General features: G+C 40.9%; 2 protein-coding genes across 4 annotated transcripts in view; one reads left to right on the forward strand and one right to left on the reverse strand.

Annotated features, from left to right (window-relative positions):
* Positions 1 to 1,288: 1,288 nt before the first annotated feature.
* Positions 1,289 to 8,846, reverse strand: ARMC10 (armadillo repeat containing 10). The gene is made up of 6 exons (XM_052788966.1): positions 8,703 to 8,846; positions 7,226 to 7,371; positions 5,922 to 6,056; positions 4,430 to 4,606; positions 3,286 to 3,357; positions 1,289 to 1,991 (listed from the first exon to the last, which is right to left on the reverse strand). The coding sequence occupies exons 1-6, from the start codon at positions 8,812 to 8,814 to the stop codon at positions 1,737 to 1,739; spliced, it is 897 nt and encodes a 298-aa protein (XP_052644926.1). The 5' UTR covers positions 8,815 to 8,846; the 3' UTR covers positions 1,289 to 1,736.
* Positions 8,847 to 9,655: 809 nt separating this feature from the next.
* FBXL13 (F-box and leucine rich repeat protein 13) overlaps positions 9,656 to 15,718 on the forward strand; it is a 93,512-nt gene continuing 87,449 nt past the window's right edge. For 2 of the 3 annotated variants that reach the window (XM_052788949.1, XM_052788950.1), the window contains exon 1: positions 9,656 to 10,011. In XM_052788949.1, the coding sequence (XP_052644909.1) occupies positions 9,697 to 10,011 (315 nt within the window). In that variant the 5' untranslated portion in view covers positions 9,656 to 9,696. Of the gene's footprint in view, positions 10,012 to 10,170; positions 10,545 to 15,718 lie in introns of those variants that run through there. The other variant, XM_052788951.1, reaches the window with a different exon arrangement.

Below are 15,718 nucleotides of genomic sequence, written 5' to 3' on the forward strand. Positions count from 1 at the left end.
TCTTGTCAGAAGAAGAGAAAGGTGGGATCTGTAAATTCTTAGTGTCTGACCTAGCCTTTATTTTTCTTTGTTTAATGCAGAAACAGAAAAAAATTAAATCACAAAAAGTGGCAAAACATTAAGTGATTATAATGTAACTTGCTTATTACAAAACAGTGGGTTTGGAGCAGTGGGAAGGAGAAAGGGAAGTTCACTGTCAATGCAGCAATTGTCAGAGTTCTGACTGGGAGTCATGCCAACTTCTATTTCTGCCTTAATTGTATTCCTGATGAGTTAAAGCTACCTCTGTAGATAAATTAGATATATACAGATTTACCCCTGTATTGCTCAGGGCATAGAGATGTTTTATTTTCAAGGTCACGTTTTTCTTGCAGTTTTAGCTATTTGCAAAGTTGCCTACTGAAAATAAATATCTATTAAATTACAGAAAAAGAGAGTAATATTTTATTAAGAGCAGAGTGGGTATATTAAGTTAGAAAGACAAAGCATATGGTAACAGTTGAGGTAATACAGCTCTTAAAAATGGTACAAGGTGGAAAACTTGTTTTCTAGCCTTTATGCCTGACACCTTTTTTCCTTTATGATGCAGTGTTCAGGAAGTTCTTGTAGTCTCATTTTAGTATGAAGTGTTTTCTAGTATGTTTTATTTTCATCAGTGAAACTTCTGGTTTTTTCACAGTGATGTTTATATGTATTCCACTTCATTTTTAATTAACTCTGGATTGCTGACTAAAACTTTATGGGGGCTAACTCAACAGAAGCATTTATTCCAATGATGTTCCAGTTGCAGACAAAAAGGAGTAAAGCTCTCAGAGGAAAGCAGGCTCAAGGGCTGCTGCAGAACAGGAAGCTTTTGTAAAAATGTAGACTTTTTTTTATAAAGATGAGAATGTTGAATTGCAGTTGCAGATGATCTTTGAGTCATAATAAAATACTTTGAAAAATATGTATGCTTTCCTTAAAGTGGCAATTTTAAAGAAAGATAAAATCCTTTCCATTTTTTTCAGTGTAGAAACCTTGCACAGTTGTTAACTACACTGCAGTTTGGCTAAATGGAATGGATATACTAAGCATATGAGAATGTAGTTTTAGAATATGTTCCATGCAGGTAAGGTGAAAAAACATAGACTGAGTAACTTTAACATGCAGTTTTCATTGAAAATGCTAATTTTGTAGGAAGCCAATGATAGTTTGGTATTGTTTTTATTTAGTATTTTCTAAGATTTGCCAGCACCCATTTAGTAGATATCAGATTAATAAAATGTAAATGTCATCTCTAATTGCTAAATCTTTAACACGCCATTTTATAGAGGTATTTATTCAACAGCTGTAAATACTTAAGGCAACAAAAATTCTTTGACATTGAGAATAGTATTTTGATTCACTTTAGTCATCCATTTAAAATGTTCACTGTACGTATGAAAGTTTTCAAGTTTTAAACTATTCCTCCCCCTTTGTGTACAGGTATCAGCTGTACACTGGTTTCTCAGTACTAATTAAGCTATTGCTTTTATCATGCTCATGTTAAAAAAAAAAAAACCACAAACAAAAAAACTGTCATGCTCTATATTAAAGACATTGCGTTCTCTTTTGTAGTAACTGATCTGTGCCTAGTAATATGGTAGTATTCAGTATTTTTTATGGTTGTTTTACTGTTTGCTTGTTGGGAGTTTTGTAGCATATCATTCCTAAGATTATATATTTTCATCAGGTCAGTCTGTTTTTTAAAAAAATCACTACTGTGTTAATATTCTCACAACTTGCTCTTTCACTTCTGTATCGGGATGATGCAACAAAGATGCCAGTTTCTGAGCAAATGGGGTAGAGTCCCTGCAGAGCGTGGAGAAAATTGAATGTTCACTGTATTGGTCCTTAATCATGGTGCCATCTTCATTGTTCATATTCTTTTTCAAGTTTGCTGCAAACACCAGGGCTCTGAGCAGAATATCTCTGTTTATACAGTTGTCAAAAAGCAACAGCAGTGATGGCACCTAGGACATTCAAGAAATAATCCATACTTAATCACCAGCAGTAAAAGTACATGTAACTAAATCTAACTTTAAAAAAAAAAAAAAAAAAAAGAGAAAAAAAAAATCTGCACCTAAACCATCTAAAACAGAAACCCTATGAAATACCAGAACTCCACGTGTTGTGAAAGCATGCCAGAAACTTGCACTGCATGCACATTTCCTCTTTAGAAAAGACTGGCTTGTGCATCACAGGCTAATAAATGCTTTGTACTTTCAATCTCCAAAATGTGGCTGTCTGGAAGATTCCCATTTGGAAGAGAGGGTCTGCTTTCCTTCTCAATAATGTTGCTTTGCCCTCTGCAGTGGTCTGAATGTTTTTGTTAGCACATCTAATAAATGAGAAAAGGATACACTTTTAACAGAGAACTGAATGTTTAGCTACCTTAATCTTGTTTTAATAATGAAAAGCTGGTAGTATCTACTCTAGATTTCCTCATGGCAGACAGCTGAAAAATAAAAGCCACTGCATCTTTTAAGAAACTTACTTTGGGGAGGGGGAGGAGGACGCAGCACCGTTTCAGTCCCTGACTCTTTGTTTTGGTGTGAGAAAAGGATATAGCTGAAATAAACTTGTATGCCAAGGCCAGCAATAGCAAATGTCGGATAAACTTCTCCATGAAGATATAAGTAAATGCACAGGGAAAGTTCACTTACGGTGCTTAGAGACAACAGTTTTATGGCTGCATTTGGGGAAAGATGTGGGGATTTCAGTGGAATGTGGTCATTTTGGGTACCGTATGTTAGCTTATAGAAACAGCTGTTGAGAAGGATCATTTACAGTACTGGTTGTGTTTGATGTTTGTACCTGGTCTTCAATCTATATACTAACTGCATGTCTGGAAAAGAGGTTTTGGGGTTGTTTTTGAAACTCATCAGGGTACCTTTATTACATACAAAAGTTCACAGTACTACCCCTTTGGTGGAAAGGGAAGGTGAGAACAGGCTTCTGCAAGTTGTCACTGATTATTTGGAATGGTACATAGAAGTATGGCCAACTGTCTTCAAGCACATAGACCCTGTGACTCTCCCTCTGCAAGTACAGTGTAATCTGTATTACACTACACTCTGGCAGAAAGCTAGCCTGTGAAAGAATGTACGCTTCTAGCTACTACTAATAACCAGGTACTGCCTAGAATTTTACTCTGGAGTTGCATATATACTTCTAATACGGTAAAATTTTTCTAATGCCTGCACATATCTACACATATACATGGGTATAAATGCTAAAAATATAATGAAACAGCAAGAACCTTACTTTTGTTCTGAGAAGATGTCTTGTCATGGCTGGGTTTGCAGATAAGTTCACAAGTACTTTCAAAACTTGAATCTGAAGTGAGGAACATAAAAGTTCATTGCAAACAGTAAGTACAGCAGTAACGGGCACCAATAATGTCAGTGTTTACTTGGAGAGGAATAGGTAAAATGGGTGAACTAACCTCTTGAGAGTTGTGCACTTCAGTCTTTGGTGTAGGAGAAAACAGACCTTATGGAGTCACTAGCACGTATGTACTAACTATAGACGTTTTAGAAGCAAATTCAGTTTAACTTAAACATCAAAGTAAGGCAAGATCTATCAACAACTCACAGTAGGCAAAATACGCAGTATTTTTAAAATAGACAGAGGATGGTTAAGCACTGTATTTAAAATGTGATCAGAAGCATATACAAATACACTTTTGTACTTTCCTGGACCTTGTGACGCTAATCTTTTAACTAAACACTAGGAAAAGGCCAAGTGCTACTTATAGTGTGTCAGTAAAATACATCTGCTAAGTTTAATGGAAATTTGTGTTTTGGAAAACTGGTATGATCTGATAGAGCAACTGAGTGCATTGATATCGATGGTACTGTGACATCTTGAATAAATCCTGAATTTGGTCCCCAATTGAAGCTTTTCTCTTCTTTCAATATTACAATAATTCACAAATAAGCACAATTTCCTATTGCAGTCACTAGGGTTGCAAGAGATGCAATAAGCGTAAGGGAACAGAAGTCCATAACTTAGGTTATCACTGCTTGGCATGTTTCCCTAGAGAGATTCGTGCATCAGTGAAGCCTTTCACATGCAGATTCTCCTTGCTCTGTGATGCAGTAGCAATGTTTAGCAAGCAGAAGAGAATTCTGGAGTTGCTATAGCAAAGGCATAGGACAATAGCAGTGCACACAGCACTGCTTTAGTAGAGCTCTAGCCCAATGGTTCCATTATTAAGATTCCCTTTTTCCCCTCTCTCTGAATTTACATTGAGAAAGTAATATAGATCCATATTTTATGCACTATCTGCTATCATTAATGAATATTAGACTGTGCTTAGAAAATCAAAACCATTTTACAAAAACAGTAAAAAGGAGACAAATAAAGCGGCTTCATAAATGGTTTGTAACAATACACTACCCGGTACCTGTGTCCTTTCAGTTCCTTCTGAGAGCAAATGAAGCAAGCATGGAATTGAGTTTATCATCTTATGGTGGTAGTCACTGGTAACAGACATATTTGTCAACAATCTGAGTCCAGCTAGCTGCAGATCAGAGTTCAGGGGAGCTGACTCAATGTTCCTACAAACTTGCACAATATATACCTGGGGAAAAAGGGAAGCAGAAAAAAAGAGAAGGCATTTTTTGACAGAAGCAGATTTTCTATTCATGAATAGGATCGGTGGTCTAGCTACAGTAGTGTAAATACCTCTTGAACACTGCTGGCTGAATACATAACCTGATCAAGGTTCTTGGAAACAAGTACTTTTTTGTTTTGAATATATTCAAACATTCTATTGGCATGATAGATGTTACAGAGTTATGCTCACTAACCTTCCTGAAGCATAAATTGCTCTGAAAACCCAAATTCCTTTGACTCCATCTCAGAAGTGGCACAGCTGCTTTAAGGAGTTTTATAAAAAATCACATACAGCAACTAACATCATCTTAAATGTTAAGAACAAGCTAAGGGCAAGTCTTGGAATAAAATCCTTTCTTCCAACTGTGTGGCCCATTCACTGGAGTACTCCTCAGGAACAGTGATGACAACTGACATTAACAACTATTATTTACCAAATTTTCTTCTGGATGACGTATACAGCAAATCTTGGAGTCTTAACTAAGAAAAAAATTACTTTGCCTTTACCAAAGGAGTTGTTTTCTACCTATATGCCTATATAAATACCTGCTGTTGGCAAGCACTACTTTAAAAAAAGTTGCTCAGCACTAAAGATGCCGCAAACTACCACATACAGTCAAACTGCCTTTTTCTCAAGCTAATGAAAAAACTAGTAAAAATCTTCAAATCTGCATCAGCTCACTGCTTGGACACTTCTTGATCTATTGATTAATCTGATAATGTCAAAGTGGATGCTTTTTTGATGGTCGGTCCTTTCACATCCATAGCTTCTACTATATTTACCAGCGGGACTTGTTATCATTTTTACATACTATTCTTTTAAAATGAAAGTGTCACCCTGAGAAATTGGTCTTATACAAACGCAGGGGATCAATTACTGTTTTCTTCTCCCTTGCCTAAGGAGTAATGCCAAGTTCAGTCTGCAATCCATCCTATGAAACAACCACTGCTAATGTTCTAGGCATGTTTGGAACTCATCTTGCCTCACATAATTTTACTACAAACTTAGCAGCACAATCTCTGTTTAACAGCATTTGGTGAAAGCTGAACACAAACTGCCTAGTTTTCTAACTGTCTTAAAAAAAGTAAGTGCCAGTGATGCAATGCATTTTTAAGTTATCCTTTTGGCCTTAGGACGCACAGATCATCCACATCTGCTGACTCGTATGGCTAACATCAAAACATTTTGGCATCCTGGCTTATATTTAACAAATATGCTGAAAGCCCTATACTGTCTCCTGTGTCTCAATTACTTTGATTTTTCCCTTTAAGAAACTTACCTGTATCTCTTCCTGATTTTTAATATTCATACTCAAATTATTAAGTGCATTTAGTGCTTTTTCTTTAACTTTGGGAACGCAATCCGAGAGCATCCCTCCAATAACAGAAAGGCCACCCAAATTTTGGATTATGTCCTGAAATATAAAACAGATATTTAATAAGATTTTTGAAAATTTAAATTAAATGCTGAAGGCTTTCCTCAAAGTTTCCATTTTAATGCAAATGGAATGTGTGAATGAAGACTTCCAGAACAGACTACTCTGAAGAGAGAGTGTTAGTAGATATTGCTTCATTGCTTCCATTGAAATTAAGGATAGTCCTGCTTAGGGCCAAAGTATTATTTGACATTATTTGACAATGGCACACCTTTAGTTTTAAAATCTGGCCTGCAGAGCATGCTTAAAGCATTTTAGATTATAAAGAATCAAAGGTAACTATTGCATAATGACTTTATAGAATAGCTGAGCCAGGCCACAGTACCTAAAAGTCCTGACTGAACAGAACAGAATTTCAAGATAACACCTTTATATTATTATGAGTAGAACTTCCAAAACTTTATCTTTCTTTTCCATTACATTTGATTTTTTAAAAATCTTTTTCACTTAGGCTCTAACCATCACTGAAAAAAACCATGTTCTCTTTTCAAGTAAATGAAAAATGGGCCAATGGGCCTTGGGATTCAGTTACGTTCTGTTCTGAGAGATTTCTATTAAGAAAACAGTTTTGAGAAGCCAAAATAGACAGCTGTCATAAGTACCATGCAAAAAGGACAAAAAAAAAAAAAGGGTGGGACCCTGGAGGTTAAACCTTTACAAAGGCATGAAAATCTGCACCCAGCTCAAAGCTTTTCTGCATCATATTTCCAATTGATTCGAAGAGACCTGGAGAGTTGGAAAGTTGCTAAGATGTAAGTATCATACAACTTTGTAAAGATAAAAAATTAGTTTAAATTATCTCAGTAAATTTCAGACCTCATCCTGAAAGTATTTAACCCTTCTCCAATTCAACCCTTTCATTAACATTACATAACTGTAAGCAACAAAAGATACATTTACAGCATTTTAAAAATATAGGACTCTGTACAGACTTTTAAGTTGTACAAACATTAAGCTTAGGCAAATTCTGTGAAGCTGGTAAATTATATTATTTGGGCTAGCAGAAATTAAAACATAGACATAAAATAGGTTTTAGAACACAAGCTATCCTAGCTCTCAGTCCTGTGTCACTCCAGCAAAACAGCACCTCTCATCTTCCATTACAACTGGTATTGAAACACTGTTGTTTTTTACAGAACAATACTTACTTGATTTACAGAGAAGGCAGCACTGTTGCTGAGAGTGATTAAAGCTTGCTCTTGAATTAATGGATCATCTGTGGCCTGGAGCAAATGAATAAGTTTCTGTAGAGCATCCTCATCCACGGTATGGGTTGATGCTGGAGGACTGTTGTCTGTCAGTGTTTAAAAATGAAATACTTGATACCGAGTTTGAGACATTTCGCTTAGTTACCAGTTAACGTTTTTTACAAAGCTGAGGTTTAGCTCTCAGTTGTAGGATGCGTTGTTTTAAGTTTGATTGTACCCAACCATCATATCATGGCAAAAAGACTGTTTTATGACAGCGAGATTTCCAGCCTTTCCCTCACCTCCAGTCCTCTGCCTGCCTCTTTTCAAAGTAGAAAATAAAAGGAATACATAGTAACAGCTTGAGGTGTATTACCCTCTGGTTAACCAACAGCAAACCTCCCCTTCAAAATTATTAGGAATATTCCCCAAACATGTTAACTTTTTTCCTTGTGTTCCCTGAAATGAAATGTGGAAATCTGTCTGGACACTGTAGGAAAACAAAACTTCTGACCTGCAGACTGCTACTTCCAGAAATTATGATAATGACATTTTGCTAGAACCCCGAGGTCCTTTGACAAAGTAACAGCCCCAATGTTAAGAACACCGCCAAGGTCGGCATCACTCAAACAACTGAGGAAGGCTGTTTCTGAGTCAGGATGATGTTATGGAGTACCTGGCTTTCATAAAAAGGTGACACAAATGCCATCAAAGACCATTTTCAGCCAGGTTGGAGGCAGAACTATTTAGCTAGCTGAATAGCCTGAAGACCCGATCTATGACTACTGGACTAGTCAGCGATGACTCAAGATGACTTCTGAGAAGCTAACCATTCCTTTATAATTCCACATATTTGCTTCCACTATCTCACCAGGCAAACACCACGGTATTCTTCGGCAAGGTCAAAGTTAATTATGATGATCTAAGACCTAGCTTGAAAAGCAAAATCCTTTTTTATCCTCATCTCATCCTCATCCTCGTCTAAAGACTTTGTTTAGCTTTGAATTACAGGGGGGACACAAATAACTTTAATAACAGAACAGCAACTCAGCCCAGTAAGTAAATACACTGATTGGATGTACGCTCTAAGGGATGTAAAAAAAAAAAAAAAAAAAAAAAAATTAGGCTTTTGTAAAAATAAAACGTGCTCTAGAGTCCTCTGAACGCGTCGCATGGCTATCAGAGGGCCGATAGGCAGGGCCGCGGTACCCCCTCTCACGGGGAGCAGGTCCGCCTCCGAGGCCGCAGGCGGGCAGCAGCCCGGAGCCGCGCTCCAGGGGCGCGGGCAGCGGCCCGGCGGGGGCTGGAAGCCGCCCCTGGGCCCCGCCACAGCTGCGCGGACCTGCTCCGCGCCCACCGCCACAGCGGAGGCCCGGCCGGGGCCCGCTCGGCCCGCAGGCAGGCAGCGGCGCGCCGGCTCTCCCGCCCTGCCCCTCACCTGAGGGCTGCCCCCGCCGGCCGCCCGCCGCCAGCCGCCACAGGCAGTAGCAGGCGCCCGCCCCGAGCAGGACGGCCGCCGCTCTCACCGCCGCCCCCCGCGGCTCCCCCATTTCCCCCGGCGGCGGCAGCGCCCCTGCCCGCGCCGCCCGCCCGCGGAAGCCACCGCCCCATCCGGCGCGGCTCAGCTCAGCTCCGGCCCCGCTTCCCTTCCCTCCCGCAGCCGGGCCCTGGGGCCTGCGGCTCTGCCCTGCCGCGGGTCTGCCGGGGGTGCCGAGGGAGTCCCCGGCCCTGCTGGGGCGCAGCGAAGCGCAAACCCGCGTAGCGACGACGGGGTGCAGGTCGTGTTTTAGAGGAAAAAAAAAAACAGCCCGCGCCCCCAAGCCAGTCTGAGCACCGCGTACCGGAACAGGCTTCCCCTTTGGGAAGGCTGCTGCAGCCGGGTACCTGGGAGGGAAATAAAGATGCGCCTTTTTTATAGCTACCAAGCTGTTTATAAAGACATTAATTAGGCCACACACAACCTCCCTAAAAAAACCCCCAAACCACAACTATTTAAAGTTTTAACAAAACACGGCAATGTATTAAAAATACAGATGCTGAAAACATTTGCCTCGGGGGTGCGTATACCTGCCGGCCAAATCCTCACCGCGCTTGTTGGCTTTAAATACGAACGCAGGGCCACAGTTTCTCAGCCGCTGCCCTTTCGGACACCTAACACCTGCAAACGTGCTGGGCCTCCGTGGTGCACGCTGGCAGCAGCAGCAGCAGCAGCAGGGAACGCCGGTAGCACTTAGCTCGGCTGAAAACCGGGCCGGGGTGGAGAGCCGAAGCACTGGCAAGGAAACCCTGGTAGTGCGGGGCTGGGAGGGCTCTCCGGGACCGCTCGGAGCAGTAATCGGCAGACACCCCTCTCTCTGCCTCCGGGTGCATGAAAGCCTTTCCACCGCTCCTCGCAGTAATCGGCAGACACCCCTCTCGCTGCCTCCGGGTGCATGAAAGCCTTTCCACCGCTCCTCGCCCCACGCGATGGGGGAGCAGGGGGCAGGCTGGGGCGGACAGGGGTGCGTAGCTGTCCGCGGGGCAGGGACAGGGTGCCCGTCCCAGCCGGCTGCAGGTGCCGCGCAGGGCGCCGGCGGAGCGCGGCAGCGGGGGCGGCAGGGCACCTCGGCCCGGGCAGCTCCAGGCCGCGGGCCCGTTGCTACGCGACCGCCGCCGCTGCGCCCAGCGCTGCCATGGCGTCCCTCGGGACCGCGAGCCCCGAGCTCCGCGCTTACTTCAGCCGCCACAACCTCCTCCACGTCTACGAGGTAACGGCGGCAGACCCCGCCGAGGGGGGCAGCGGGAAACGGCCCCCTCCTTACCCCCCGGGACCCGCAGCCAGCCAGCCGCCCGCCCCGGCCCTGCGCCGGCCCGCGCCCCCGCTTTCCGCGCAGGCGCTGCCGCTGGCGGGCGGAAAGGGTGGCGGGGTCGGCCCGCGCCATAGCAGGCGCTGCGGGGAGCACGTCGCCCCGCGGTGTGTGGGAGGCAGCCTTCTCGGCCGCCCCTGGCCTTCCACCACCCGGCCGGTCGTCCTAGGTGGTCGGCAGCCTGGTCCCCACTGGAGCCGGTGGGACCACAGACTCGCCCGGTAGCATCCGTGGGAGGGAGGCGACCCCCCGCCGCGAAGGGTTCCCCTTGCCCCTCAGCAGTGCCCAGGTGCCGGGTCCCTCAGCGTTGGCCAGGGCGTTTCACACCCCTAACGCTGCTCGCTGCTGGTGTGGGCCGTGGTTTCGTTCTTCTGTTAATAGCTTGCTTCAAGCAATTTGTGAAAACTGTAAACATAGGAACAAGATGGAACAAGGTAATTCTGCTTCTTAATCCATGTTTAAACTCAACCGATGACTGAAATGAAGGCAAGCGCAGTGAACTGCACCAGCACCTTCCCTAGATTTGCTTAAGTTCTTTAGTTTTTACAGAAGCACCTCTACGTGTCAGCTGGACACTTCCCTCCTTTTTGAGCGCTACAGGTACAACCTGTAGTTTTTAATGGCCTGTCAAAGGTAAGGATGGCGGTGGACCACGTTTCAGATATTGGTGGATTAGTTATTTATTGGCCCAGGAGTAAATAAACCTCATGAAATGTTGGAGAGTAAAATTGTTTGTCATAATGTGAAGGACTGTGGGGGAAGCAGAGTTGGTGGGTTTGCCTTCAGGATTCTTACCTGATTCTCTATTTTTTTAGTTTCCTCCCTGTTTGTCACATTCATCTCTGCCTGTTTCAAAATCTGCAGCAGCTGTTCTTCAGTTTCCTTAAAACAAAGAAAGGCACAATGCACAAATACAAGTTTAAGACACATCCTGATACTTTTAAGCTACCAAAAATAGACCCCATTTGCAAGCAGCTATTACAGTCAGGATTTCCATGGAAACATTAATAAAGAAATCTTGAGCCAATTAGAATAATTATAGAGCAGCGCTGTCATGCAGACTGAGTACCTCTCCTGAGAGTCTGTCTCTTGATCATTCTTTGTTTTTTAAAGCACAGAAAAACAAAAGATAAAATATATTTGTGTGAGGTGTATTTCTTGGTTCAGCACTTCAAAAAGAGCTCATATTTACATTTCTAAGCAAAAGTTATAAATACCTTTATAGCAACAGTGGCATTAAGTTAATAAACTAAAAATGAAAGAATTAAGATTAAAAGGAATTTCTTAAAAGAAAGAACCAGTTAAAAATTAGCCTGTGTAAGATTTTTTTAATCCTTTTTTTTCTTCTTTTAGAGGTTGGTGCTTGCTGATATCTAGCCATATTTCTTAATTCATTTTATTACATTTTAATTTCTTTATGAAGTTACAGTATGCTTGGTGTGAAGATAAATGAGATAATACTGGTCCCTGTGTTAAGGAACATCAAAGCTAAGCTGAGACCTATGAACATTTATACAGATATTCTCAAAATTAAGGATATAGAATTCTAAAATGGCCATTTGTTCAAGTCTTTTTACAATTAGGTTGTGGTTTGGACATGGTCCAAACACAGTTGGAGTCCAAATAATCATGTCCAAATAATTTGGGATTCCCTGCTGCATCTAAGTGTTTCATTCCTGTCTCTCTTTCAGTTCTCATCCAGATTTACTTCTGAACAGTATCCATAAAAAGTCAGGCAAACTGTAATCCTGCAAACACTATGCGTATGACGACTTTCACTATTGTTAGTAGCTGTATTCTTACAAAGTTAAAATTAAATATGGATAGAGAGCTGACTTACGATTTTTCTGCTGTATGACCCAAATGAATTTTGCCATGAAAGGTAAATGGCTAAAGTGGTAGGATGAGGAATGGGGTTATGGCTGGAAGAGAGAAGCCTTTGAGAGAAGCCAGGCTTTCTACTCTGGGTTAACGGAAGGCTGAAGCTCATGGCCAGTCCTGGCCTCATTATGTGTTTCACACAACCTCCTCTTTTTCTCCTCTTCCCCTCAGAGGAATAGCCGCAACAGACCAGACTTTCTGGGTTGTGCAGAGACAAAGTTGACAACCATTTTGTCAGAGTTTTGCATCAGTTTCGTTATCACAGTTAATTTGCTGCTTTGGGGTGCTGCACACCTTGCTAGAACTCCTCCTGGGGATAGCAGGCTTTTACTGTCTTTGCAAAACACATCTGGTTTAAGGGTGTAGTCTCTTATTGCAGGTAGATATGAAATAATAATAATAATAATATTTAGTATTTATAACACTGCATTGACATTTAAGCAAGGTGTTAATGGAATAGCTGAAATGTATAAATGGTAATGTAACTTGAATATACAGTGAACAGCACATCTTCAGCACTGGAATTATGAGGCTGGGAAATAACACACCTCTGTAGCAAAATAACAAAATTCATATTTTTCTTGGTAAATTTTTTTTTTATATTGATCTCACATACTACTTCTTGCAATAGTCATCATCATCATAATGCTTAGAAACCTAGGTAATGACTCAGGATACTACGTTGTCGTAGGTGCTATACATTTATCAAAAGACGTTCCCTACCCAGGTGCCTTATAAGCTGATGGTGAGTCAGCAAATGGACATAAGAATCACAAATGGGCATGAAAAACACAAAGACACTGTAAGATTGATGAGCAGGGAAAGGCAGTAGTCACAACACATCAAAACCAACCATTATCAAAGGCTTTTATCCAGGCTTCACAGAAAAGAGAGTCTTTGTGGAACCTATTTAGTTCATTTTTTTAATATTCAACAGGAAAAGATACAGTCTCTTGATTTTAGTAGGTGCTTCTGGAAAAGCACCGCACATTATGAGGGTTTGCAAGAAAACAGCAGGAGCTGTTAACAAAACTACATCTAGCCATCTACTGATTCTGGATAGCTTATGGGGTTTGGGAGAATCATTAAGTTTAAAGCTTGTTACATCTCTAATAAATTACTATTGGGTGGATGCTGTTTTGATTTGTAAGAGTAAGAGAAAATGATGAAACTATGCCACTGTTAAGAATTTTTGGTAAAAATGACTATGTTGTGTTTAGGTTACCTGATTTTTGAGGCATAGAACTTAGATATTGAAACTTTTTGCTTTGGAAAACTTTATGGACAAGACATGGATGTTTCTTCGTCCTCTTAGAGAGTATTTTCTAAGGCACAGCTGATAGTCATCATCCATGCCACCCAGTCATGCTCTCTATTTGGTGTTGGAAATAAATGGAAATTACTGTTTAGAAAATATCTGTTAACATCAACAAAACTATTGGTCTGTGTACTGAGCTCATTTCAATGACAAAAAAATGTTATAGCTGAAGAGTTTGTAAAACTTGTTGGATATCAGTATCAAATATTTTATTCAGATGATGACTATGCTGATTCTCAATAGCTCTATTTCACACATGAATAAGGAATAAGAATATATGTAGCTAGGTATGAATGTATTTTTAACAGTTGCTAAATGTACACAGGAAGGGAGGCTAAAAATGGTTCTTCCATTACTGAGCTTTAAATTGAATGCTGCACAATTTTAGGCCTTTTCCTTTGTGAACTTTTAAACAACAGATGAGCTTTTTCATATTGATGAATAGAAGCAGTTCATATAAAAACTGACCTAAATATTTAATTCTAGCCTGGTAACTTAGTTGCAATGCAGCAGTTTTGTTGATTTTATTTTTTTTTTTAATACTTGTTTGGTAGTTGTGATGATGTGTGACTAATGATCATTTGATGTATGAGTATGCTTTTAGTTGTTTAATGTTATGAATAAATAAAATTTATAGGGTGAGAAAAATTGTAGGTGGACTCTTTCAGATTGTTGAGTCTTGTAGAAGTCTGATAGAAGTAGCCAGACTTGTACAGATTTGGCTTAATTGTTTTCAGTTTTATGCCTGGCCCAAACATCACTGAAGAGTACCTGAATGAGAATTGCAAGACCAGGTGTTACGATTCCTGCCTTATTTAAGTGTTATAAAGGAATTCTCAAATGCTAAACAGAGGCCTTGCACTCCAATATATGGTTGCATAGTTTGGATTTCCTGTGTTGGAGAACTTTCAGAACATCCAAAGGAAAACAGTTGTTTATGTGTGTTTGAAAAAGTTAAAAAAAAGAAAAAAGTAACAAAACTTGAAATAATAAAAAATGGCATTCATATGGCAGACATGTACTGGCTTAATCCAGCAGAGGGAGTAGCCGACCAATGTTGGGATTGGCTTTGGGAAATCTGTCCCTGCGAAAATTTGTTATGAAAGCCATTTAACTGCCTGTATATTATTTAAAATTATATTATTTGTCATTAATTACAGTGAAAAGTGATGGAGTTGTAATATTTTCTTAATATAGTCAACCATCAAGATATACCTTGCATGTTACATTTTTGTTAAGAAGATTGAAGAGATGCTAAGGTTGGAATCAATGTATTGATTAGTGTTATAAATATTCAAGGTGTCTAAACTGAAGACAGTTGCCTTTCATTGTGTCTGCGCATAAAGAGATATTTTTCTTTGCCTTTTCATATTGGTCTTAGAATCATAGAATGGTTTGGGTTGGAAGGAACCTTCAAAGACCATCAAGTCTAACCCCCCTGCAATGGGCAGGGACATCTTTTACTAGATCAAGTTGCTCAAAGGCCCATCCAGCCTGCCTTTGAACACTTCCAATGATGGGATACCCACAACTTCTGTTCAACAGCCTTCAGAGATCCTTTCGAATTTACATTACTGTCTGATTCTGTTTCTACATTGTATTCTGATTAGCGTGTGGAAAGCCTGTCCAGCACGCAAAAGTTCCCAGGCTGCTCCTTCTACGGGCCTGACCTGCTCTCTGCCTCTACAAAGTGAGGGCCTGCTTGACAGGGTGCTTTTCCTCGCCTCTATGTTGTGCATGGCTTTTGATCTATATCCATAGCATGGTTTTGATACAGAGCCTTCCTCTTTTCCCTTGTCCTCCCACCATGCTTCCTGAAAAGGATTCAAGCACATGCTCCACATTAATTTAATAATAGCAAGAAGCCATGTCTTGAAAGGAAAGTTGTATTGCATCATCTGAGTTTGTACAGTGAGTAAACCATTATATTATTGTTTTGTCTTGATCCAGCAAACATGCAGCAGTTGCTTCAGATATTTCCTGGTTTTAAAATTTAGTTTTATTTTTATATAGACCAGTTGTATTACAGTAATAACAAGTCACAATCAACATGGATGTTAGAAAATGAAGAAAGTATTTCTACGCACTGAGTGCATAGGCGAAAGGCCATGGTTTGGGAAAATTAAACATAAGTGGATGGTGAGATTGCACAGTCAGAATTTTGGTGATGAGCTTACAGAGGCCAGAGCAGACTCTGAATGGCAAAATTTAGTTGTGTACCATCGAACTGCACCATGGAGAGTGGTGGTAGTGAAAAGTGGGCAGAGGCAAAGAAAAACAGTTCTCTAAGTGTCAGGGCCGAAAGAAAATCTAAAAAATTCAGATGTTGTTTTTGTGATAACCAATAAAAGCTAGTTTCATTATAACAGACAGAGGGAAATAGAAACAAGAGAGTGTGTACCAGGACAG

The sequence above is a fragment of the Harpia harpyja genome, chromosome 6 (genome assembly GCF_026419915.1).
Source record: "Harpia harpyja isolate bHarHar1 chromosome 6, bHarHar1 primary haplotype, whole genome shotgun sequence".
Lineage (NCBI taxonomy): Eukaryota > Metazoa > Chordata > Aves > Accipitriformes > Accipitridae > Harpia > Harpia harpyja.